The sequence below is a fragment of the Neovison vison genome, chromosome X (assembly GCF_020171115.1).
Source record: "Neovison vison isolate M4711 chromosome X, ASM_NN_V1, whole genome shotgun sequence".
Lineage (NCBI taxonomy): Eukaryota > Metazoa > Chordata > Mammalia > Carnivora > Mustelidae > Neogale > Neogale vison.
The window spans coordinates 127343594-127368113 of NC_058105.1; the positions used below are offsets into that span (position 1 = coordinate 127343594).

Here is a 24520-nt window from a genome sequence, read left to right on the forward strand (position 1 = left end):
CGCGGCGCCCAAGACGGGGTCCTGGGATCTCCCACCTGTGTCACAGGGGACGGCCGGAGCTTGAAGGTGGCATTGCCGGGGGCTTGGGGCAGTCCTGGGGGGCTGAGCGCCGGCTGTTCCCAGTATGACCGATACACACTACCCGGTTAACTTTCCGGCTTATGTCGTCGGGATCGTGCATTTCTGTGCATTACAAAACCGTGTCCATAGTCAGCCCAGTCAGCCTGTGTGCCGCACGCAGACCTGTCACCAAGTATGGACTGTGTCCCCCATCCCTGTCACTTACTTCGTCCGTGCACTGTGACCCCCCAGGTCCCCTTTGCCTACCCCACCCATCCCGCACTCCCCCGTCCCCTCCGGTGCCCACTGCTGCGTTCTCCGTGTTGAAGACTCTGTTTACCCTCTTGGTTCCATCCTTGAGATTTCGCAAGGGAACAAAACCATACAACCTCCTTTGTCTCTCTGACTTTGCAGATCACCGTGGAGCTCTGTCCATGTTGTCCAAAAGGGCCAGATTTCCTTTCTTCTAAGCAGTGCTTTCTTCTGTGCTCCGTCCTTATCCGTCCGTCTATGCATGAACACGGGGGATGCTTCCATATCTTGGCTGTTGTACATAATGCTCCGTGAACATGGGGTGCACAGGCCCTTTTTTTCCCTAAGATTTTTATTTATTAGAGAGAGAGAGAGCACAAGCAGGCGGAGCAGGAGAGGGAGAGGGAGAAGCAGACTCCCCGCTGACCAAGGAGCCCGATGCGGAGCTCAATCCTGGACTCTGGGATCACGACCTGAGCCAAAGGCAGATGCTTCCCCGACTGAGCCACCGGGGAGCCCGGTGCCTATAACATGTGTGTGTTTGAGTCAGCGTCGCTGTTTCCTGCAGGTAAATACCAGAAGTAGCTGGACCGTGTCGTCACTCTGTCCTGAAGTTTGTGCTGTTGCGCAGAGCGTCTGCCCCCGTTGGCATTCCCCGCCCCCGTGCACGAGGGCTCCTTTTCCTCCCCAGGCTCACCGGCGCTGGTTCTGCTCACGTTTTCGGTCGCAGCCCCTCGGAGTGGTGTGCACTGACATCTCGTTACAGTTTGGGGCAGCCCTTCGGCCGTGGGACCTGTGTCGGACGTGAGCTGGATCGTCGGGTACCTGGCTGGTGCTCCGCACGTCTTGGTGTGGGAGAGCCCCCGCCCGCAGCACACCGCGGGCGTGAGAAGGGCTGTGAGGGAAGTTCGGGGAGCGCGCGGCACAGCAACGCGAGGCTGGACAGACGTGCCCCGTTCCCACGACGGAGGCTCCCGGGTCCCACGGCCTCACCCACACGCCCGCTGTGCTCACTGCCGGGAGGCAGGGAGGTGTCCCCGCCAGCGCACGGTGGCCCGCCCAACCCCGGGTGCTGCCTGCTCGCAGCCGCTTCAGTTGTAGCTGATGGCCTCACGGGATGGCCTTCAGCACGCCTGGTCCAGACACACCGAGTTGGAAGCAAAGCCTGCTTCCCGGGAAAATGGGCCAGGGGTCCGCCTTCACACAGCACGCTCCCTCACCATCGCCGTATCTCTCTCCCTGCAGATACCGAGCGGCTCTATTCAGTGGTGTTCCAGGAAATATGTGACCGCTACGGAAAGAAATACAGCTGGGAGATCAAGTCCCTGGTCATGGGGAAAAAGGCGCTAGAGGCAGCGCAGATCGTCATAGACGTCCTGCAGCTCCCCATGTCCAAAGAGGAGCTGGTGGAAGAAAGCCAGGTGAAGCTGAAGGACGTGTTCCCCACCGCGGGTCTGATGCCAGGTACCGTGCCCTCCCGCCGACGGGATCCCACTCGGGAGCTTCCGCGGCGTCCTTCAAAAGCACGGCAGAGGGCCAGCGCCCGTGAACGCGCTGGCTTTGTGTCGTCTTTGGTCTCGATCCCGTCCCCGCAAAATCTCGTCTTGTGGGAGGCTCCCAGGCACCCCAGAGACAGTCGGGCTGACCCTCTGCTGTGATTCCGTCTGGGCTTTTCAGCATAATACGTATTCCTTCCACTGCATCCCGAGATCCAAAATCATTTGAACCCTGCTTGTTCCGGTAGTATCTGAACAACGTATCCATGGGGGGGAGTGCTTTAAGATCTAATACGTGGCTTTGCCTCTTCCTGTTCAGAATCAGGGACAGATTTATCTCAGCGACTGTGGAAACTTCAGCCCATGCGTGATGAGCCCGTCCCTGCGTCTCCCCAAAGAAGCTTAATTTTTTTCGTTTTTCATTTTTCTTTTTTGTTTTATTTTTTTGTACCGTTAGGGCACCATTCATTTGCAACCTGTCTGTGAGCCCTTCACCCCTCCCTTACCTTATTTTCCTTTGAAAGCAGAGAGGACTTTTCATCGTTTTGTGGCGCTTGTTCACTCAAGATCGTTCAGAACTGAATGGTCTGCTCTTTCATTGTAGAAGTGAGAAGGTCCGGGGTTTTCTAGATGGCAGGGCCGAAAGATGCTTGGAAACGGAGTGCGGTTTTAAGAATCTTCAGGAAGACAGGTGAATTCTCCATCTTGGAATTCCTAAAGCGAGGAGAAAGAGAGAGGAAAAAAAAAAATCTGCAGTTACAGCAGTGATTTGGGGATTTACAGTTCTGTTAAAGTGATCCCGAGTCGATTTTGAAACGTGTGTGTTTTTTAGAAATACTTATCCATGCATCCCAGAGTGCACATTGGATAGGGCTGGAAGTGGAGAATTTCCTGGAAAGGCCCGGCGAACGCCAGTGCCCGTGACACACAAATTTTGTGGGCTGTGCTGGAAGCCAGGCCTAGCCGCGTGTCCGTGGGTACAGGCTCTGTGCTGCACGCCGCACGCCTCGGCTCCCGTCCTGTGCCCTTTGCACACGCTCATGGCCTCATCACCCTTCCTGATGCAAACACATCCACGCAGCTCCTTTCTGAAGATTTTGTTCTTAAATTTATGCATCCGAGAGAGACTGACAGGGGAAGGTCAGAGGCAGAAGGAGACGCAGACCTCCCCCTGAGCAGGGAGCCCGACCTGGCGCAGGGCTCTATCCCAGGACCCTGGGACCTTGACCCGTACAGCTCATTTTTTAAACCACGGTTAAAAGCAGACGCAGTAAAACTTAATGTCTCATACACCTTGATGTGTCCAGTTAGCCATTGCGAGGGTGACGGTGCCCACCTTCCATCTCTGAAACGTGTTCGTCTTGTAAAACAAAACAGAGAGTCTGTCCCCATCAAGCACTGACTCTCCGTTCAGGCTCCCTCTGGCAGCACGAGTCCACATCCTGTCCGTGTGTACTGCACTGTTCCAGAAACCTCACATGGGGTGGGGTGGGGTCCTCCAGGGTTTGTCCTTTCCCGGCGGCCTTTTGGAACGTGGCGTCCTGTCCTCAAGGCTTTCTCACGCTGCAGCACGAGACACGATGCTCTCCCTTTACTGCCCGTTGTCCCGCTAGGCACACTGCTTGTCCCTTCGTCTGCGGAAACTCACTGGAGCCGTTTCCTCATCTGGGCTCCTGTGAGCGTGGGAATGCAGACCCGGTCCTGAGACCACGCATTCGGCTTCCGTGCTTCTGTGCCCCGAAGGGGGCTTCTTGCTGTACGTGGTGGTTCTGTGCTCAGTCTCGTGAGCAGCCAACGTAATGTTTTCCACGCTGGCGGCACCGTCTGCTCTTCTCTCTCCCCGTCCACAAGTGTTCCAGTTTCTCTGCGTTTTCACCAACACTTAAAGATTTTCTGTGGGTCTTTGGTGTCCTTACGGCCCATTCTAAAGTGTGTGAAGTGACAACTCATTCTTTTTTTTTTTTTTTTAAAGATTTTATTTATTTGACATAGATCACAAGCAGGCAGAGAGGGAGACATAGAGAAAGGGGGGGAAGCAGGCTCCCCACTGAGCAGAGAGTCCAATGCGGGACTCGATCCCAGGACCCTGAGATCATGACCTGAGCCGAAGGCAGGGGCTTTAACCCACTGAGCCACCCAGGTGCCCTGCATTGTCATTTGATGTGCGTTTCTCAAATGATACATGATGTGGAGCATCAGTCCACTTCCTTTTGGCTGTTTCTCTATTTTCTTTGGAGAAATATCTTTTTAAGTCCTTTGCCCATTTTTAAAAAATAGGGTTGGGACGCCTGGGTGGCGCAGTTGGTTGGACGACTGCCTTCAGCTCAGGGCGTGATCCTGGAGTCCCCGGATCGAGTCCCACATCAGGCTCCCAGCTCCATGGGGAGTCTGCTTCGCTCTCTGACCTTCTCCTCGCTCATGCTCTCTCTCACTGTCTCTCTCTCTCAAATAAATAAATAAAAAATCTTTAAAAAAAAAAAATAAAAAATAGGGTTAATTTTTGGTTGTTGTTAAGTTGTAAGCAGGCTGTTGTGAAGTTCTGGATAGACCCGTTATCAGATACATGGTGTGCAGATTTTTTTTTCTTCCTTTTTCATGGGTTACGTTTTCACCCTCTTGATGGTGACCCTGGATGTGCAGAATTTTTTAGGCTGGACGCGGTCCCATTTGTCTATGTTTGCTCTCCTCGCCTGTGCTTCTGCTGTCGGGTCCAACACATCATCACAAAGTCCATTTTCGTAAAGCTCTCCCCCATTTTCTTCTAGGAATGGGATAGTTTTAGGTGTTTCGTTAACTTCTGGTTCATCTTTGTGTGTCCTCTAAGGGCTGAACATCATTTGTTGGCATGTGGATACCCCGCAGTCCCGCTTGGGTGGGACTTTGCGGAAGAGGCCGTCCTTTCCATTGGAGTGGTCTCGGCGTCTTTGTGGAAGATCCTTCCACCGCGCATGGGAAGGTTCACGTCGGGCTTTCCGTTCTGTTCTGTTCGTTTTCGTACCAGCACCGCGTTGCTTGGACCCCTGCAGCTCTGGAATGTACCTTCAGGGAGTTTCAGACGTCCGACTTCTAGTAGTCCTTGCTGCTATGTTTATGGCTGTTCAGAGTCCCTTGAGGGTCTGCATACATTTTAGGATGAATTTCTGAATTTATGCAAAACAAACAAACAAACAAACAAAAAAAAAACCCGGGATTTTGGTAGGGATAGCTTTGAATCTGCGTATCTATCGCTTTGGGGAGCGTGGACATTCTAACGGTGTCAGACTTTCCCGTTCACGAACGTGGGGATGTTTTCCGTTTATTTGTATCATGTTTTTAAATGACTCTCAGCCGTGATTTGTAGCTTCCGTGTGCAAGGCCTTTACCGTCTTCTGTGTTTATTTTTGATGTATTATAAACAGAATTGTTTTAACTTTCTTCTCAGATTGTTCGCGGTCACTATACAGAAACGCAACCGATGTTTGCGTGCTGATTTTTGTGTCCTGAAATGTTGCTGAATTTGTTTTTCAGTTCTCACAGTCTGGGTGTGTTTGGAACCTTCAGGGTTTCTTAGGTGTAAGGTCATGGTCATGTGCGAGCGGGAATCACGACACATTTCATTGACACCTCGGATGCCTCTTACTTGTCGTTCGTGCCTGATTGCTCTGGCTAGCTCTTCCAGTACGACGCATACAACTGTTCCTGATCTACGAAGAAGCACTTTCCACCTTCTTCTGTTAAGGATGGTGTGAATGTGGTGTGAGCTGCGGGCTCTTCACGGGCGGACTTTGTTATGTCGATGCAGTTTATTGTCCCTGCTTTTCTTTTTCCCAGCTTCAGTGTTAAGTGTGATGAGAAGGTGATGCGTTTTGTCTGCTGCTTTTTCCATGTCAGGGGATGTCGTTTTCGTCCTTCATTTTGTTAACGGGCATCACGTGGGTTTTTGTGTGTCGCGAACCATCTGTGCATTCCAGGAATAGCTCCCCTTTGGTGACGGTGTGTAGTCCTGGTGCGGCTGAGATCAGAATGCTAGTGTTCGATCGAGTGTTTCTGCCCCAATATTCAATATTAAATATGCAGTATTCAGTATGCAATACGCAATATGCAATATTCAGTTCAATATTCAATATTCAGTATTCAATATTCTCAGGTTCCTTGTAGTGTTTTTGTCTGCTTTTCATAGGAGGGTAATGTTGGCCTCACAGAATGAGCAAACATACCTTCCCCTTCAAGTTTTTGGAAGAGTCTGCGCAGTGTTGGTGTTCGTTCCTCTTCGGTTGTGTGGTACGTGTCATGGGTAATGCCTTTTTCTTTGTTGGGAGGTTTCTGATGGCTGAACACATGTCCTTACTCTTTCATATGCAGTCAGGCTCTCTGTGTCTTAATTCGATCCTGATACAGAGGCGTATGTTCCTAGCAGTTTATCCATTTCTTGATTATCTAATTTCGTGGCATTCACTTTTTTATACTGTTCTCCTAAATCTTTTTTTTTTTTAAATTCCTGTGGCACTGGTTTTAATGTCCCCTCTTTTTCATCTCTGATTTTAGTTATTTGAGCCTTCTCTTGTTTTTTTCTTAGTTAATCTAGCCAAGGATTTGTCCAAACAGTTAACATTTGACCTGGATTATCTTTGATTGTTGAACACCAGAGCACCCATCATGTATTAGGTATGCAAGTGCCTTTTTGCTTTCTTATCTACCCAGGCCTCTGAAGTGCTTTTCCTTCTTGCATTTTTGTCCTGTATTCTAAGAAATCCTTGAGTTGTTCTTCACGGCGGGACCCAGAAAATGCAAGCCCCAACTTGCAGCTAGCATGGCCTACAACACTAAGACGTCTATGTCCTGACCTCTCCGTGGCGAATTGAATCGCGGTGTTCCCGTGTGACTTTCACAATGACTTAGGTATCCTCTGCACTCAGAGATAATCACAGAAGATCCCCAAATCCAGACATTTCTGCCTTGAAAGTGAGGCAGGGGCTAGTCCTTGGAAGAGTTGAGCCCTGCAGAAGTCCCCTAGCTGATTTCTCTCTCGATCGCTTGTACCTCTCCTGCCGTTGGTGAGGCTGGTACAATTACAATAGGAAGCACAAGATACCTTTCTCGATTCTGATGAGCCCTGCAGAAAGTAGGGGAAAGCTTTCTACCCTGAAACACATGCTTTGGCCTGTCTCCCTCCCATTCCGCCCATTCCGCACCCCACCTGTCGTCTCAGTGCCTGAGCCGAACCTGAAATCCACCGCAAAGGTGACCTCCAAGAGCCCTGGTGCAGGAACAGTATTCGGAAAGAGTGGCCACCGTCCTCTTTCTAGATCTGGGTGTTCATTGGCTTCACTCCCTGCTTCGTTCCCATTATTAAACTGGGGATGATCCCGTAACCCCTGACGACTTTCATCCCTTCTCTTTCTGAAGGTACTGGCTGCTGGGGTGTTTGTGGTCCTGGAAGTCACCTTGGGTTTATTAGATGAGAAGGCTGCCTGTCGGGAGGCTGTATTATTCATTCACGGGCATTCATTACTTCCTGCTTTCAAGGTGAGAGCTGAGGCCCACGCAGGTATTTAGCAAGTTAAATTGGAGGAATGGATGGCAGTTTGCCAGGGAAAGCAGCCCCCACTGGTGATGTAGGGCTGTGTCCTTCCCCGGGGCCATCACCAGGGGGCCAGCCCCTAAGTATGATGCAGGGGTGCATCCTTCTTTGGGCCCATCACCAGGGGTAGCAGCATCTGATTACGATGCAGGGGTGCGTCCTTCGCTGGCCCATCACCAGGGACAGGACCCCTCCCCCCCCAGTATGGTGCGGGGTGTGTCCTTCCCTGGGCGCATCACCACAGGCAACAGCCCCCTATTATGATGCAGGGGAGTATCTGTGCCTGCCTGGTGAAAACCACTGGGCTTAAAGACAAAGGGGGAACTGTCAAGGTTCCTTCTCAGGTCAGTAGGACTGCATCGATAAATGGTGTAGAAAGGGTCCCTTCCGGAGGAGTGGGCCATGGACGTCCCCAGCAGGAAATACTTCGGAGCAGTGCACGCTGTAGGCATTTTGTACGCTACTTCATAGGCCACGGGGAACCACCTGTTAGTGAAGGGTTTGTTTTATGGAAACAGAGCTCTTTTAAACTGTGGCAACAATGTAGAAAACTATCTGAACCTGGTTCGTCTACTGTCTGTTTTCTGGGGCTTTAACAGATGTAGTTTTACATGCTGAGATGCATGCTTGACTTGGCACACAGGAAAACCTTCTCAGTAGTATTCCCCATGTGAGAGGTGTGGGTTACCTACATTCCGTTTCCGACCACTTCCTTCGTCCATGGATTCTTCGAGATCGGTATAGTAATGTATTTTTGCATAATTTAGTCAGTGTGGTAATTTGGCCTAGAAAGCCGGTAACAAGAAGGAGGTACCTTTCATGGTACAGAATCGTCCGGAAGGCTTCCCTGTTCTGTTTTTCCACTGGCTGTAGGATTTCCCAAGTGAAAGCCTCAGGTATGGGCTCTGGCCAAGTTCAGAGGAGTGTGACAAGGCCAGGTCCTCACACATGGGCATCTCTGGGTCCCCTGCCTCCTTGTGCTTGACGAGATCACCCCGAGGGGAACCTTGGTCCCCTGGACAGCCAACGGTGTGGCGCCCAGGCCTTCTCTGCAGGGAGGGGCGACTGAGGGAAGGGAGCTGGCAGGTGTCCTGGCCTCTGAGGTCAGGATGTGTGTGGCGGATCAGTCCCCACTGTCCACTGAGCTCTTCCGAGTGTTCCTGGAGCTCGGGTCCTGGCTCAGGTCTCCCCAGGAAAGTGCAGGTACACGGTGGAGTGTCTATGGATCCTTTCCCAGGTCGCATCCAGCCCTCACCAGGGCTGAGAAGTGCGTCATCTCTTCTCTGTCTCTGCTCAGCCTCATGGACAGACAGCGCCCATTCCTGTAGCCGCCTGACTCAGCACCGTGGGGGCCCTCGTCCCGTGGCTCCCGGGGTCCGTGTGTGTGCCAGCCCGTCTCATCCTGTGGGCTTCCATGCGACGCAAGGCGTGCGCCTGTTCTTTTCCTCCCGGCTTCCTTGTTTGTGTTTCTTACAGCCTCAGCCCCTGGAGGCCATCAGCAGGGCTGGCGACAGCCTCCCTCCTCTTGTGCCCACACTCGCCACCATGCAGGTGGGCAGGAAGGCTTTTGGTCCCTGGGCATCGTCCCGTCACATTTGTCTTTACTCCCTCAGCCCTTCCGTGCGTCTAGTGCCGAAGCGGTGCTCCGGGGGACCTTCCCCGTGGGGTGTGTAGTCCGTAGAGGGGACGTGTGTAGCCACGCGAGTGAAACCCCGCAGGAGCATAGTTCCTGCCAAACAGAAATTGAATTCCTGGCGCAGTGGCAGCTTTTTCACAGGTGCTAGACATGGGGTAAACTGAGGACAACGCGTAGGGGATGGGCAGGTGAGCAGGGAGGGCATGGCAATTCCAGGTGCAAAGGGGAGGGTGTGGACTTATTTCAGGCAGCAAGGGACTTGCTTCTGTGACCCCTGGAAGCCGGCCTCTCGTCGCTGGTGTGCTTGAGGAGGACATGGGCCGGGCTCTCAGCTCCGTTCGGGAAGGTCCTGGGTCCGGAGCTCCTCTGTTTCCCGAGTTGAAGACTGGGGAACCGGTGGGATTTGGAAGAAGAGTTGTGCCAGAATGAAAGCCTGCTGGGGCGGGGGCTGTTCCTGTGGGTTTATGGCACCTGGTGAGGAGGTGGGGGGCAAGGTGGGCTAGAGGGGGGCCGGGGTATTAGGACTTCAGCTCAGGGGGAGTCTGACGGCCTCAGTGGACCACTGGCCCCGTGTCCCGGCACCAGTTAATGCTCGCCTGAGAATCGAGGCTGGAACTGAACGACCAGCGGGTACTTGAAGGCTGGAGGGTGTACGGCTGCCCGGGGAAGAGTCTTAGAGCAGTCCACGGCAGTGTATGAGGACGGTCGGCGAGTCTCAGGAAGGTTGCTCACACGTGAGGTTTATCGCCGTGGCAGGAAAGGACAGTCCTAAGTCTGGAAACTGTCCCTTCATGGTAACAAGTCACTACCACAACGTCCCTTCTCTACCACAATGTCCCTTCTTGGAACGTTTCTGTAATTACAGAAATGACGCCTGCTTCACGTAATACAAAAGGGGGGACTTTGGAAACCCCGTAACTCTTCCTCCGTGGATGTAACCGTTCCTTACTCCTTCATCACCTGTGAGGGGGTGTCCTTCCAGACCCCTCACTCGGCCTCTGTGTTTCTGTGGACACACACATACACATGCACTCACACGCTCCGTGAAAGAGTAGAACCATTCATGCACATATGTAGAAACTACGGACAGGATTCATGGCGTGAAAACTTTTTTTTTTTTAAGATGTTATGTATTAATTTCACAGAGATCACAAGTACGCAGAGAAGCAGAGAGAAAGGGGGAAGCAGGCACCCTGCTGAGCAGAGAGCCCAACATGGGACTCGATCCCAGGACCCCGAGATTATGACCTGAGCCAAAGGCAGAAGCTTTAACCCACTGAGCCACCGAGGCGCCTTGCATGAAAGCTTTTTGAATTCTTTAAACTGATCATCCGACACAGCCTTTACACCGAGAGAGATATGAAGGCAGTGAGGACTGTGCTCTTCCCGGGAGGCTAGGTGAGCGTCCTTGGCGATCCCAAGATCTGCAGGCCGCCCCTTGCTCACGAGGTGCTGGGGAGCAGGGCTTCCCGGGCTGAGTGCAGTTGGAAGAAGACATGAGCCAGTCCCGTGCCTGTTCCGGGGTCTGCCTGTCTCAGTAACACAGAGCCTGGGAAACCCCAGAGCACACTGAGTGTGTCGTGCACCAGGGTGGCCTCGGGCCCTGCAGGACTTCAGCTCCTTGCCCCGAGGCCGCGGAGGGTGGCCTTAGGGCCCGGCACAAAGTCCAGAATGTGGAGCTCTGGCTGCGGCACGCAGCTGCTCCCACAACGTGGCAGCGGCCTCACGTGGAGGAGGTCGGCGACCTGCAGTAACGTGGAAACGTGACAGCCTGTCGTGGGCTGCTGTCCACGTGGCTTGGTCCTTGCCAAGTCCATGCAGAACGCATGCCGACAAGTCCCAGCTGCTCAGGGACTTGGCCTTTCTCAGCGGCAGCCCTGGACCCCAGGCTGATTCTGCCGCCCTGGAGAAGCCTTCCAGGCTTAGACCGGAGCCTGCTCCTTGTAATGACGCTCACTGTGTTCACTGACCTTGCACAATTAAAGGACACACGTGACAGGTGACGAGAGAAATCATCTGCCAACAGCCGTGATAATCCGTCTAGCTGACCCCCGCCCTGCTTTTCTCTTCTAGAAAGGACCTTAGGGGGCGCCTGGGTGGCTCAATGGGTTAAGTCGCCGTCTTCGGCTCAGGTCATGATCCCAGGGTCCTGGGATGGAGCCCCGCATCGGGCTGTCTGCTCAGCAGGGAGCCTGCTTCTCTCTCTCTCTCTGCCTGCCTCTCTGCTTACATGTGATCTCTCTCTGTCAAATAAATAAATAAAATCTAAAAAAAAAAAATGAAAAGAAAGGACGTCAGGCACATACCCAGGAAAATGGTCGTTGCAGGGTGTGGGAAGGAGCCGTAGAAAGGGATTACTTGCTGGTCAGATGGAATGGCAAACCTCGGAACTTCTTCTCCCCCTTTCCTTAAATACGCCACCTTCTTTGATGCTGTGTACGGACCTGATCTCTTTCTGGGTTTAAAATTTCCATGTTGAAAGGCTGCTAACTGCTTTCACGGTTAGTTACTAACGAATAATGGAGACATTCTAGACTAAGGAAAATGAGATAAATGTCTTTACTCTCTAGGATCCTAGACATTACATGCCTGTGGTCGTAAATGTTTTTCTCAGAGAATTACCATTTCCGCGACACCTGTGGGTGGGGGGGGGCTCCGTCGGTGAAGCATCTGCCTTCAGCTCAGGTCCTGACCCCAGGGTCCTGGGATCGAGTTCCGTGTCAGGTTCCCTGCTCCGCGGAGAGCCTGCTTCTCCCTCCGCCTGGCTCTCGCCCTGCTTGTGTGCGCTCGCTCTTGCTCTGTCTCTAAAGAAATAACATCTTAAAACAAAAAAAGAAATGCAGTTTCTGTTGTAAAACGTGTGGTGGTTTTCCCACAGACTTTTAAGTACTCGGAAGGATACGAGGATACAAGAAATCCTTGCCTCAAAGACTTGTCTACTCGACACGGGAGAAAAGGAACGGTTCTCATGGACAGAGCTAAGAGACTGGGACCGGCTGGGCCGCCTACGGCCTGGGAGAGGAGCTTCGAGGCCCACGGACAGGCTCTGGGTGTGTTGCGAGCAGGTGCTCTGCTCACGGCTGCAGAGTGCGCACTGGGTAGCACCTGCTGGACGTGCGGAGCGACGTGTCGTGCCGATGTGCGGCGGCTCCGGATGGCTGCCTGCTGTGCCCGCTCCTGCACAGCCCCATGCCAGCGCACGCACGGGGATACATTGTATGCAGAGACCACGAGCGGATACATGTTACTAGTTTTCCGCCTTGTCTCACGGATCCAGCTCACCACGGGCACAATACTTCCACGGGGGCTCCATGCCGGTTGCTCAAGAAATAAAAAAAATGACATTTCTTGTTTAAAGAAATGGAGAGCAAGGGTTGGTTACAGCAAAGGTGGGAGCAGCCCAAGGTCCGTTGGTGGGTGAATGGAGAAGCACGTGTTGCGGATGCGAACAAGGGGTGCTCTTCAGCCTTGGAAACGAGTTCTGACACCTGCTGCGGCACAGACGAGCCTCGAGGGCACTGAGCCGGGCCGAAAAGGGCAGACGCGGAGGGCTTCTGGCCCCGGGGGCAGGGACAGCCGTCCTATCACAGAGACAGAAGGGAGGAGTGTGGACGCCACCGCCTGGGCAGGGGGAATGCGGCCTTAGCCTTTACCAGGGGCAGCCTTTCGGTTTGGAAATGCGACGTTCTGGGAACTAGCTAACGGTGTCTTGAACAAGATGAGAATGTACTTAAGGCCACTGCACTGTCCACTTCAACACAGTCAATTTTAGGGGCGCCTGGGTGGCTCTGTCTGTTGGGCATCTGCCCTTGGCTCAGATCTTGATCTCAGGGTCCAGGAATCGAGTCCTGCATCAGGCTCTCTGTTCAGCCAGGGGTCTGCCTCCCCTTCTGTCTATCTATCCCCCTGCTTCTGCTCTCTCTCTCTGACAAATAAATTAAATCTTAAAAAAAAAAAAATACGGTTAATTGTATGTCGCATGTACTTTAGCACAAAAAAGAAAAATTACGTTTGTTTTCTAAAATGTCAGAAGTCCTGCGAGGAAGACGTAGTTGTATTTTGCTGAAACTCCCGGGCAGGCGAGGTGGAAAGGCGTTGTGACGGTGCACTGCAGAGCATGTTCCCATCACTGACGGGGCGCACGCCTCCTCAGCCCCAGGCCGGATTACACAGTGTGCTCGGCCGGAAACCCTTCCTTCGTGTCCCCCGAAGCAGCCACGTGGTGCCGAATAGTCCCGCTGTCGGGAGCGGGGTCTCGTGAACTCTCGACCACGGCACCAGGCCCGTCGTGGCCGACTTCCCACTAGAAAGCAGACAGCCCTCAGCGTGGGGTTCCTGCATCGCTTTCCAGCCCTGGTGCCTTTCTCCGCGTCTGCCCAGCGCGCCAGACACCGGAACCCACAGGAGCCCTCGATGCCTCCTCTCCTCCTGCGACATTCCACGCAGCACAGACTCAAACGGCAAGAATTTTGTATTGGAAGATTTTATTTATGTATTTATTTGACAGAGAGATATCACAAGTAGGCAGAGGCAAGCAGAGAGGGGAAAAGGGAGCTGAGCAGAGCCCAATCTGGGGTTCGATCCCAGGACCCCAAAATCATGACCTGACCCGAAGGCAGAGACTTTAACCCACGGAGCCACCCAGGCACCCCAGGAATTTTATATTTGAAATGATTCACAGAAAAGGGCATCAACCCAGTCATCACGACGGAAACTTGGGCCACACAGTTGAAATCCATGCAAAGAGCCAGCAAGGAGGAACAGTCGAGGATGGAAACGATCCTGTTTTAATACCATGCTCCCTGCAAATCGGGCGAGTCACTTTTGCATTATCCGGGGGTCACCAGGATAGGGTCTGCCATTGTTTTGGTCGCATTTTTGGATGCACGAGGCAGGCAGAAGGAATCCGCTGCTGATGGGAGCTGTCTGGAAGGTGCCCACCTGTCTTTTCCGTTACCACATCCGTGTGCAGACGTTGGAAACCCAAGCGTGTCCTGGACGTCTGTCTGTGTCCTTTGCAGCTCAACGCTCCTTCCGTGACGTCGGCAGCACCGGGCTCCGTGAGGGCAGAGCACGGCTTTGGAGAAGCCGAGGCAACAGTGAGCTCTGGGCCTGTGCACTCGCCGGCCGTGAGCTCACGAGTGTGATGGAGAACGCGGGGTTCGCCGGCTTTGAAGGGGACCAGACGCCTCACTTTAAGCATCATTTTATAATGTTCCTAGCGCTTCCTCGTGTAAGGGAACTTACAGAGTTTTATCTCATTATTCAGAGCTATAATAGAGACTCACAAAGACTCACAAAGTGAGCCATCAGCGCTTCCTGGGATATTTTTCTCTTGGGCTATAAACAAAAGACTATTTAAATAGCTGTGCTGTACATTGATTTTGTAGCGACAAGTCCTTAAAAGCAGCAACCTTAAGACTGGTTCATAGTAAATAAAATTAAGACTTTAAGCAGCTTTCAATCAAATAAACAAAGGCACAGAATGAAATTTTTCTCCACAATTGTCAATGTTTTGAAATACGTTTGAGCCTTGACCTGCACGGGTCCACTTAAATGTGGATTTTTTTTTTTTCCCCTGCAAATACAGTATAGTACTTTAACTGTATCGTTTATGATTTTCTTACTCACTTTTCTTGTCTCCAGCTTACTGTAATGTAAGAACACAGTATGACTTTGTTGTCAGCAGGCTCTTTGGAGTTCATTTTGGGAGGAGTCCAGAGTTATACGTGGTTTTTTTTTTTTGTTCCCCTAAAGCTTTTATTTGAGAGAAAGGGAACAAGTCGGGGGGTGGGGGAGGGATAAAGGCAGAGGGAGAAGCAGGCTCCGCACTGAGCAGGGAGTCTGACTCAGGACTCGATCCCAGGACCCCGGAATCGTGACCTGAGCCGCAGGCAGAGGCTTCACCGACTGAGCCCCCCAGACGCCCCCTGCGTGCGTTTGGAACTGTGTGAGGCTCAGTACGCCCCCCACGTCGTGGAAGAGTGAAGGGTAGTTGGCCAGTCTCTTCACTTACTAACAAGACAGATGGAAGAAAACATCAAAATTCAATATGCTTTTCTTAAAAGAGTGTCTCTGTCTTTCTGGAATCCCTGCAAACCTAGGAGACCCAAGGTTCTCCAGTCAGGTGATGAGGTGCGCCAGAGAGAGCAGCCTGACCCGCGTTCCTTTGCGAGGTCCGGTGGCCCCCGACAGCCAGCCACACCTGTCGGGGTCTCTGGAAGGATCCCCGTGGCTGGCCGTGTAAGGACTGGGCTCCTGACCCTCCAGCGTTTACTGGAGTCTCCCAAGGCGCTTGACAACCACTCAGGGCCATTTCTTTTGGGCGGAAGAAGCAAAGCGAGGACCAGACTTGCTCTCCCGTTGTCTCCCCCTTTAAGGGACACAAAACAGTGGTCTTGACTCGGTTTGGGAAGCAGAGACCGCCGATTCTGAGTTTTCCAGGTGACGTCAGAAGTTAGGAAGGGCAACGTGTGTCCCTTGGATGGAAGAGACGACCGTGTGCCAAGGTGGGTAGAGCTTGGGACTGGCACTCAGGGCAGAGAACAGGACCTCCAGGATGTCTCCAGATCCTCCTGGAACAGACGATCTCCTTGTCTGGAAACCCAGTGCCTTTGTGAGTCGACAGTCCAAATGCAGAACAGTGCATGTCATCAAAGCGTCACTTTACTACCTAACTTGCCCGAAATGGCCCTTTTCTGAATGTCCCACATTTCAGAAAATGATGTGCAACCAACCCAGATGGTCTCTGGGTCGTACGGTTCTTACTTGACTGATTGTCTTTGTCTACGCGCATTCAACGGCAGTTTAAGGAGGAGATTTCAACAGGCTGCAGAGTGATTGCATTTTTATACACACGATTGTTGCCCAGCAGCGATGTCTACAGACTAAATTTCATACGATGAAGAAAATAACTTTGCAGATGTAAAAATTCTGCCCCTTCTTAGTTGCACTGAAAAGGTGTAGTTAAACGTGGGCTGGAAAAAGGCATTGGGGTTGTGCAATCATTTTCTAAAATGGGAATTCCCTGGTCAGGCCTCTGGGAGAGCCCCTGTGAACTGGGACGCTTCTCCTGAGCGTCCCTGAGACGTGGAAGGCTTAGATCCCAGGGCCCGGCTGGCTTCCTTCCCGACGCAACGGCCCTCTTTTTGTCCATCCTTCCTGATTTTTTTCCTCTGGTGCACATGCGAGGTCTGTTTGCTACGTAGCAGTGGTTGGCAAAGTTTTTCTGCTTTTTTGGCTTTATAGACCACGCATGAGAGTTGTCTCGACCACTGACTGCTCTACCTTTGGAGGTGAAAGCAGCCCCAGTCCACACAGATGTGAATGGGGGTGGCCGTGCTCCCACAAAGCTTTCTGTGTGGACACTGGCATTGGAATCTCAGATCATTTTCGTGGGTCACAATACACTCCTCTTTGACTGTTTCCATTTAAAAACGGGTGGTAGGCTGGGTGCGTGTTTCCCAGAAGGCAGGACGAAACAGGGCAAGTAGCCCTGTAGGGCAGGTAGAAATCCTGGATGCCAGGGAGCTGGGCCCCGGGGTCCTCTGCCCCGTTTTCAGGATCCCAGATGCCACCCTCCCCCTCCCCAGCAGAACACAGGATTCTGTTCAGACGCCGAGCCACAGAGGCTTCGTACGGCAAATAGGACGTCTCCTGGAGGGTGCAGAGACCACTGGTATATGTGCTGCCGAAGCGAGCACGGGTGCAGAGACCACTGGGAATGAAGGGAACATCTGTTCCCCGTGGCCCCTTCCCCTCAATAACCAGGAAGACCCCAGACCACTGTTCTCCGGAGATGCGAGTCACCCTGTGACAAAGATACAAACTCCGACATAGCGAGGCCCACCAAGGAGAGCCCTGCAGCCGACAATAGCTTTCGCTTAGGAAGGCTCCCACCAGTGCCCAAGCCAGCACTAGGGAACGGTCCTTCCTGCCCCTTCCTAGTGCTGGGACACTGGGCGTCCCTGGGCTTGTGGCCACGTCCCTCCCATCTCTACCTCTGTCTTCACGTGGCTTCCTCCCCACATCTCTGCGTCCTCTGCTTCTCCGGACACCAGCTGCTGGACCTGGCGCTCCCCCTGTCCACCCAACGTGACTTTGTCTCCAGATTCTTAACCAGTTATACTTGCAAAGATCCTGTTTCCAAATAGGGTCATATTATGAGGCTGTGGGTAGACGTGAATTTGGGGCGTATACTCTGTATGCCCCAGAATCCTGATGGGGGTCCTCTCTGCAGACCTGGTTGCCTCGTGGGCTTCACTGTGGGGTGAGAAGGTTGTAAATGGTGCGTGTGAGAAGCCTGCTGCTTTGGGTCCCCTGAGGATGTGCATCTGAGCCCCCGAAGGGAGGGCAGCTCCCTCCTCTGCCGAGGTTAATAGAGGAAGGACATTAACTGTATCCAGCATCTTCCAGGACTGGGGGTGCAGCCGGGGCATAACGTTTTCACCTTTGTGTCTGAGCCGCCGGGCTGATGTCCTGCGGACCGATGGCATCCGTCACAGACACGCATCTCTCACCGTCTTGGAGGCTGGAGGTGTGAGATCCGGGTGCCGGCACGGTTAGCCTGTGCTGAGCTGTGCCTGCCTCTTCTGATAAGGGCACCGATCTCATTCGGGGGCTCCTCCTCATGGCCTCACAGGACCCCACTCACCTCCCAAAGTCTCCCCATCCAGCACCACCCCACCGGGGCTCAGGGCTCCGACGTGGGGAATTTCAGGGGGATCCAGTCCACACTAGTGACAGTCTCTTGCCTGGGACCATGTGAAGAGGACAGCCCACCCCATCCCATTTTATAAATGATCCGGCGTTCTGTCTGCCGTGGAAGAAACCGAAAGCAGCGCCGGACCTGGGAAACGGGAGCTCAGGCCAGGTCTCTGTGACCTCAGACGGTGGCTGGTTACAGGAAAGGGGGGGGCAGATATAAAACACTGTGATTATCACAGTGGGATTTGCTGGCACGCAGACCCCTCTCCAGGCTGGGGACTGTGGACCAGAGGAGCACGGACAGCACCGCTCTGCTTCCTTCTCGTACCGCCAGGCGTGCTCTGATGCTGGACACACAGGAGCAGCCCAGCTTCCTCTTCGAAGCAGGAATTGCCAAGACAGGGCTTCTCAGCCTCAGCAGTACTGACACTGGGGGCCACATGCGTCATTCTGTGGGGGGCGTCCTGTCCGCCGTAGGATGGACACTGACCAGCCTCCTTGCTCGCTTCCCACCACGTGTCTGGACCGGTCCCGTCCCCCGTTGTGACAACCCAAACCAGAAATCTCCAGACATTGCCGAACGTGCCCCAGCAGGGCTGGGGGCACATACCCCTCTCTTGCTTGAGAACCAGGGCCTCAAAGGAAACGGTAGGTCAGGAAATCACTGTCGCGGGCCCTTGGATGTGGTAGGAGGCGGGTGGAAAGGTCCATGCTCCTGGGCCGTGTTCATAGTGAAGCATCGGTTCTGGAAGGGGAGCCCTTCACCTGCGTTGCCGTCACGGAACAAGGGCTTGCCCTTCAAATCCTGCATCCCGGCACAAGGGTAGAACGTGCCGTCGTCTGCGTCCCCGTCCCCGCGCCTAGGGCAGAAGGAATTAGAGTGCACACGTGGAGTCCGTTGCTGTCCCGGGACTCTGCACTCACCGCCCCTGGGCCTTCCGCGTCCAGACCCCGACAAGAAATCCGTCCCCTCAAAGTGCAGGCACGGCCGTGTGTGTCCTCGGAGTGAGGACAGGTGCCAACATACCCCTGCTGAGAACCACGGCTCCGCCACCTCCCGGGACCCTCCACGCCTCCCCGCTGTTGACCCCAAGGGACGGACTGCCCCCTGCCCGCTCTCTGGGTCTTGGAGTCGGGAGCTAGGGACTCCTGGCGCCTCGTGCTCCTCCAGTGGAGAGAACATCTGTGAGGCTGTTTGTTCCTTTGCCGTTTCCCGTCCCCAGCTTTGTCCTTCCTCGACTGCCAACAATTGTCAGATTGTCGCCGGTGCACCGCTTCCCTTACGGTCATGAATTTCACTCTCTGGTCTGAGTCTAGGCGTCGTTTCTGGTCTCCTGCAGGAGTTCTGCCACCCGAAGGCCGTGTATTAACTTCCTGCAGCTGCTGTAATGAGTGACTTCAAACGTGGTGCCTTAGGACAGCAGAGATTTACGTTCTTACGGTTCTGGAGACCTTGGCAGGGCCATGCACCCGTCCTGAAACTCAGGGGAGGGTCCGTCTCGTCCGTCCCAGCTTCTCAGGGCCCGAGGCCGTCACTGACCTGTGGCTACAACTCTCCGTCTTTTGCATCTGTCCGCACAGGGCCATCTCTTTGTCTCTCCTCCTAGGGGGACACAGTTGCCATGATCTGAATGTTTGTGCTCCCCACAAAATTCATAGCTGAATCCCAAAGCCACCCGGTCTGGGGGTTGGGCGCGAGCCGCTGCATTTAAGCCCACCCTAAATCCAGGATGATCTGTTTCTCCAGGTGCTTAATCATGTCTCTTTCCCAATAAGATCATTACACTAATGATCTCAGGGGGCTTCCCCCGAATGGTTGTTGAGGGCCACCAGTCAGCCCACCAGGCTGAATCTCTTATATCCGAGTGTTAGCCTGCTTGCCCTCCCCGTGACTGTGAAAGCCACCTTCCAGGAGAGGCGGTCTGCCCCAGCCCCTTACTCGTGGCTGGGACCGGGTCAAGAGGGCCAAACCTTGTCCCCAGGATGCATGTGTAGAAGGTCTGGGCTGGGCCGAGTCCTGCACAGTGTTTGTGGTCCCAGGACAGCATCCGTGTCTGGTTATAGGGAGCTGGGGGCATTCACAGCTCACAACACGGCCTTCCTGGGTCTAACTCTACAGAATTCCAGACTCCGCGCCCACTCCCCCGTTCCTCCTGGTGTGCACATGTCTCTATGACTTTCATCTCCCCCTGATCGTACCTCCTCACCGCCGTAGGTCTGTGTTTAGGATGAGGTTCTGAACACGATGCCCGAGCTAGTAGGATGTGCACGGATCTCTCCACTCAGTGCACGAATTCCCAAGAAATACCTCCATTCTCAAAACACCTGTCAGCTCTCGATCTTTTCCACAGTTTTCCTTCTCCAGGTCCGTGTTAGTGGCAGCGTCCGTGTTCCCTCTCATCAATCTTAGGTCTTTAGGAGGAAGAGGACAGCATTCTTCCCATTAAGACCGCTGATTCTCCACATTTCGTGTTTCTTCCCCTGTAGATGAATCGCCCGAGAGCTGACTGTAGCAGTAGCTGTCTTCCTGCCCTTCCCTTCAACGACTTCAGCACACCAAGGGCCGGAAGCTCTTAGCCGGGTTTCATTTATACACTTAATTAACCAGCTTCTCTGCAGGGCAGAACTGCACTTAGGGTTTTAGTCTTTTACGGCTCGGGGGCAGTGACTACAGAAGAGAAGGCTGATGTCCAGTCGTTTAAAAATGCAAAAGTTGTCCTGACAGTGGCCAGCATCTGTCTGGGGCTTACCGTCCTGCCTGTCCGGGAGTAGATCACCGAGGTGGTCTTACGTGCGGGACCGTGTCCTGGCATCCGCAGGCAGCAGCTCCGCGAGCAAACCCGGTCACGGCTGTTGGGTGGACGATAATCCTGAGCGTGAAGATTCGGTGCACGTTTGCCCGATGTCCCCGCACAGGACTGCGGTCACATCCTTCGCCCGGGTTTCCTGTTCACCCTGGTCTCCGCCACGGTCGGGACGCTCCAGATGCTGGGGCTCGTTGGAAAACAGTCCAGCAGAACCTCCCCTGTGCTTCATTCCCGTATTGATACAGACGTCGAACCTACCCCCTCCCACGTAGGCTTGTTGCTGAGACCTTGGGTCTGTGTACGCCTCTTCCATTACGTGACATGCAGAACAAAACACAGAGCTAGCAGTGTGGACGGGATTACCTCCCATGATAGAAGTTGTATTTTTTTTTTTTAATAAATAGCATAAAAGAACATTTTCAGCAAAACTTTCTTTTCCCTTGTGTTTTAGAGAGAGCCCAGGGTTCATGCTTTGTTGTTTTTTTGTTGTTGTTTTATTTTGTTTTGTTTTGTTTTATCTTGGTTTGTCCTCTTGTAATGTAGTAACTTGAAACTTGTTTTAAATTTATATCATTGTGGGGACTCCTGGGTGGCTAAGTGGGTTAAGCCTCTGCCTTCAGCTCAGGTTATGATCTCAGGGTCCTGGGATCGAGCCCCGCATCGGGCTCGCTGCTCCGCAGGGAGCATGCTTCCCCCTGTCTCTCTGTCTGCTTCTCTGCCTACCTGTGATCTCTGTCAAATAAATAAATACAATCTTAAAAAAAAATCTTTAAAATAAATAATCTTAAAAAAAAAAAAATAAAGCGAAGCCGTCCCACTCACTATCCGTCACAGAGAGAATGGTCCGTTGCAGCCTGAACAGAAGAATCCTGCACAAGAAACAGTCATCGGGGACAGGCCCCAATAGGGGAAGATGTCCTCGGCACTTTCCGTTAGAAACCTGCCTCCCCTAGGATCCAGCCAATGAGAAGCCATCATCATACTGGACTCCTGAGTTTCTCCAGCACATTTGCGTTCGGAACAACCGCTCCCCCGTCCTCCTCCTCCTCTGTGAAATAATGTCCTTCTTTTCTCTGTGTGGGACCTGCCCGCCGTGTTGCTGTAACCCTCCTGTCCTGGCTTGCGCTGCTCCGTGTGTCCCGAACCCTACCATGTTTGCTGCGTGAGCACCTGGCGGTTTTATTTTTAAGGTTCACAGTCCTCACCTGGCATGCCTGTATCCAGACACAGTTCTGCCATTGGCTGTTTTTCTGTCCTAGGCGTTCTTTCCCGCCACCCACTAGGGAACTAAAGGTTTTTAACTGAAATGTGGCCCATAGATGGAATCCATGGTTTTCACCAGTGGTCGCTGCAAACAAATGGAGTGTTTTGGCATCTTCCTCCTTCCCGCCGTGCATTCCGAGGACATGGAAGCTGACTGGGTTCTGCACCAGACTGGCACGGGTTGGAGTGTTCTTACGTGCGAGGGGGTTAGTGTACGAGATGCAGGAATTTGCAGTTTTCTCCCCTGGCTTCTGTTCAGCTCTGGTAGCAGAGAAACATCGGTATCAAGGAGGAGTTAGAACGCCTTCACTCCTATTTTCTGGAAAGCCTGCTCAGAATTGGTGTTGTTTCTCAAATGGTCGTTCTCAGTTCACCACTGAGGCCATCCGATCCTGGACGGGAGAAAGGTTTGTTAACTGCACATTGTCTCGGAGGTCTAGGACTGTGGAACTCTTACGGTCTTTTTGAGGGACCTTTCTATCTTTCAAAGAATCTGTCCATTTTCTCTAAGCTGTTAAAGGTATTGGCTTCCATTTTCTCATGATCCCATTTTTTTAAATTTAATTTGATTTTTCTCAGGGTTCCAAGATCCACTGTGTACGCACCCCACCCAGGGCTCCATGCGATCCATGCCCTCCTTAATACCCACCACCAGGCCCTCCCATCCCCTTACCCCCTCCCCTCCAAAACCCTCAGTTTGTTTCTCAGAGTCCACAGTCTCTCATGGTTTGTCTCATATTTTTCAATCCTTTTGATGGATTTAAGGATCTGTAGTAATGTCCTCTGTTTGATTACTAGCACTGTTAAATTTGGATCTTCCTTCCATTGTCTTTTCCTTTTTTTTTTTAATCTTTAAAAAATATGAGTTACTTTTTTATTTATTTGACACAGAGAGAGATCACAAGTAGGCAAAGAGGCAGGCAAAGAGAAGGAGGGAAGCCGACTCCCCATTGAGCAGAGAGCCCGATGCGGAGCTCGATCCCAGGACCCTGAGACCGTGACCTGAGCCGAAGGCAGAGGTTTAACCCACTGAGCCACCCAGGTCCCCCTCTTCTAGTTTTTTTAATGGGACAACTTAGATTGCTGATTTTACATCATCTTCTTCGGAGTATAAGCCTTTACTGCCATCAGTTTTCCTCTACACAATGTTTTATCCACTTCCCACAAATGTTGAGATGTTCGCTTTTTGTTCTCTACCCCAGATTATCTAATTTCCCTTTGTCACGCCATCTTTGACTCATGTCTTACAAAGAAATGTGTTGCTTAATGTCCAAATATTTTTTCCCACCTACCTTTCAGTTACCAATAACTGTTTTAATTCTTTCATGGTCAGGACACATATTTTGAATGATTTCAATTATTGTAAAACATTTTAGAATTTTTTACAGCATATGGACTCACATTCTATCTTGTTGAACGTTCTAGGTGCCCTCGAAAATCGTTTGCATTCAGCTGTTTTGGGTGACGTAGTACATAAACGTCAATTCAGTTACGTTGCCGGGTAGTGTTTTTGAAGTCTGCTGTGTCCTCCTTTCTGTCCACTTGTTTTGCCCGTTACTGACGGGAGTATGAAACTTCGGTCTTTTTCTCCAGTCAGTGCATTAGTTTTTGCTTTCCGTGTTTTGCAGCTGTGTTATCAGATGCATACACATTGAGAATGACGTCTTGCTGATCCGTTGACCCACGTGCCATTATGAAGGGTACTTGGTTATCTCTGAGACTTGTCATGTCTTGTTCTTTTTTTTTAAGACTTTATTTATTTTTATTTGACAGACAGACAGTAAGACAGGGGACACAGGCAGAGGGGTGATGGCAGAGGGAGAAGCAGGCTTCCCGCTGAGCAGGGAGCCCAATGCAGGGCTCAGTCCCAGGACCCTGGGATCATGACCTGAGCTGAAGGCAGATGCTTAACAGACGTAGCCACCCAAGCGCTCCATCATTCCTTGTTTTAAAGCATGATTTTTTGCTAGTCATATAGCTCACCCTGCTTTTGATAGTAGTTACAAAATACATGGGTTTTATTTATAGACATAAACATCCATTTATTTTTAACGTGCCCGAATATTAAATTTCAGTTTTCTGTCGATAGTATGTAATAGGATATCACTTTTTTTTTTCCATTCTGATAGTCTCTAACACGCTCGTATTAGTAGTGTCTATAAAGCTTCCAGAAGGTCCTGACCCGCTAATTCCTTCATCTCGGCCCTGTCTGTGTTCATTTCTGTTGATGGGTGTTTCCTCCTGGCCCTACAGTGTATCCGTCTGCCCTGCGGTGGCGTGGAGGCTCGACGGGACATCAGACACGGCGAGTTTCACATCCGGCACAGTGCTAGGTTTCGCTTTCTTTCTAAAGAAGTTTTAATGTCGTCCTGGTGCCGACTTAAGAGCCACACCTTCCTTTGACCGTGGCAGGAGCATTTCTCTTAAAGGTCAGGCACTCACAGTGTTTGCTGTAGGCGTGAGAGCAAGAAATGGGTGTGCCCGTGTTTTCTGTAGCAATTAAGGATGTAGGGACATGGCCTGGTGCAGTTCCTCCAGCAGTGATGATTACACGACTGTTCAAGAGACGGTCTCAGGTCATTAGTGCCCTGTGTGGGTGTAGACGCTCCCGGCACACTCAGCAAAGGTTTCCAGGTGGCCAGTACTGCTGTGTGGGACATGGGTCTGATAACCAGCCCTCTCTCCAATGGTATTCGGCCCCGCGTCCCCGCACGGGAGGCTCGCCGTTGCTGAGAGTGTG

At 52.3% G+C, this 24520-nt stretch overlaps 1 protein-coding gene across 1 annotated transcript in view; it reads left to right on the forward strand.

The window, feature by feature from the left end:
• The window catches only part of LOC122897573 (pseudouridine 5'-phosphatase), an 80801-nt gene that overhangs the window by 32722 nt on the left and 23559 nt on the right, over positions 1 to 24520 (forward strand). The window contains exon 2 of the mRNA XM_044235841.1: positions 1558 to 1776. Within this exon, the coding sequence (XP_044091776.1) occupies positions 1558 to 1776 (219 nt within the window). The remainder of the gene's footprint in view (positions 1 to 1557; positions 1777 to 24520) is intronic.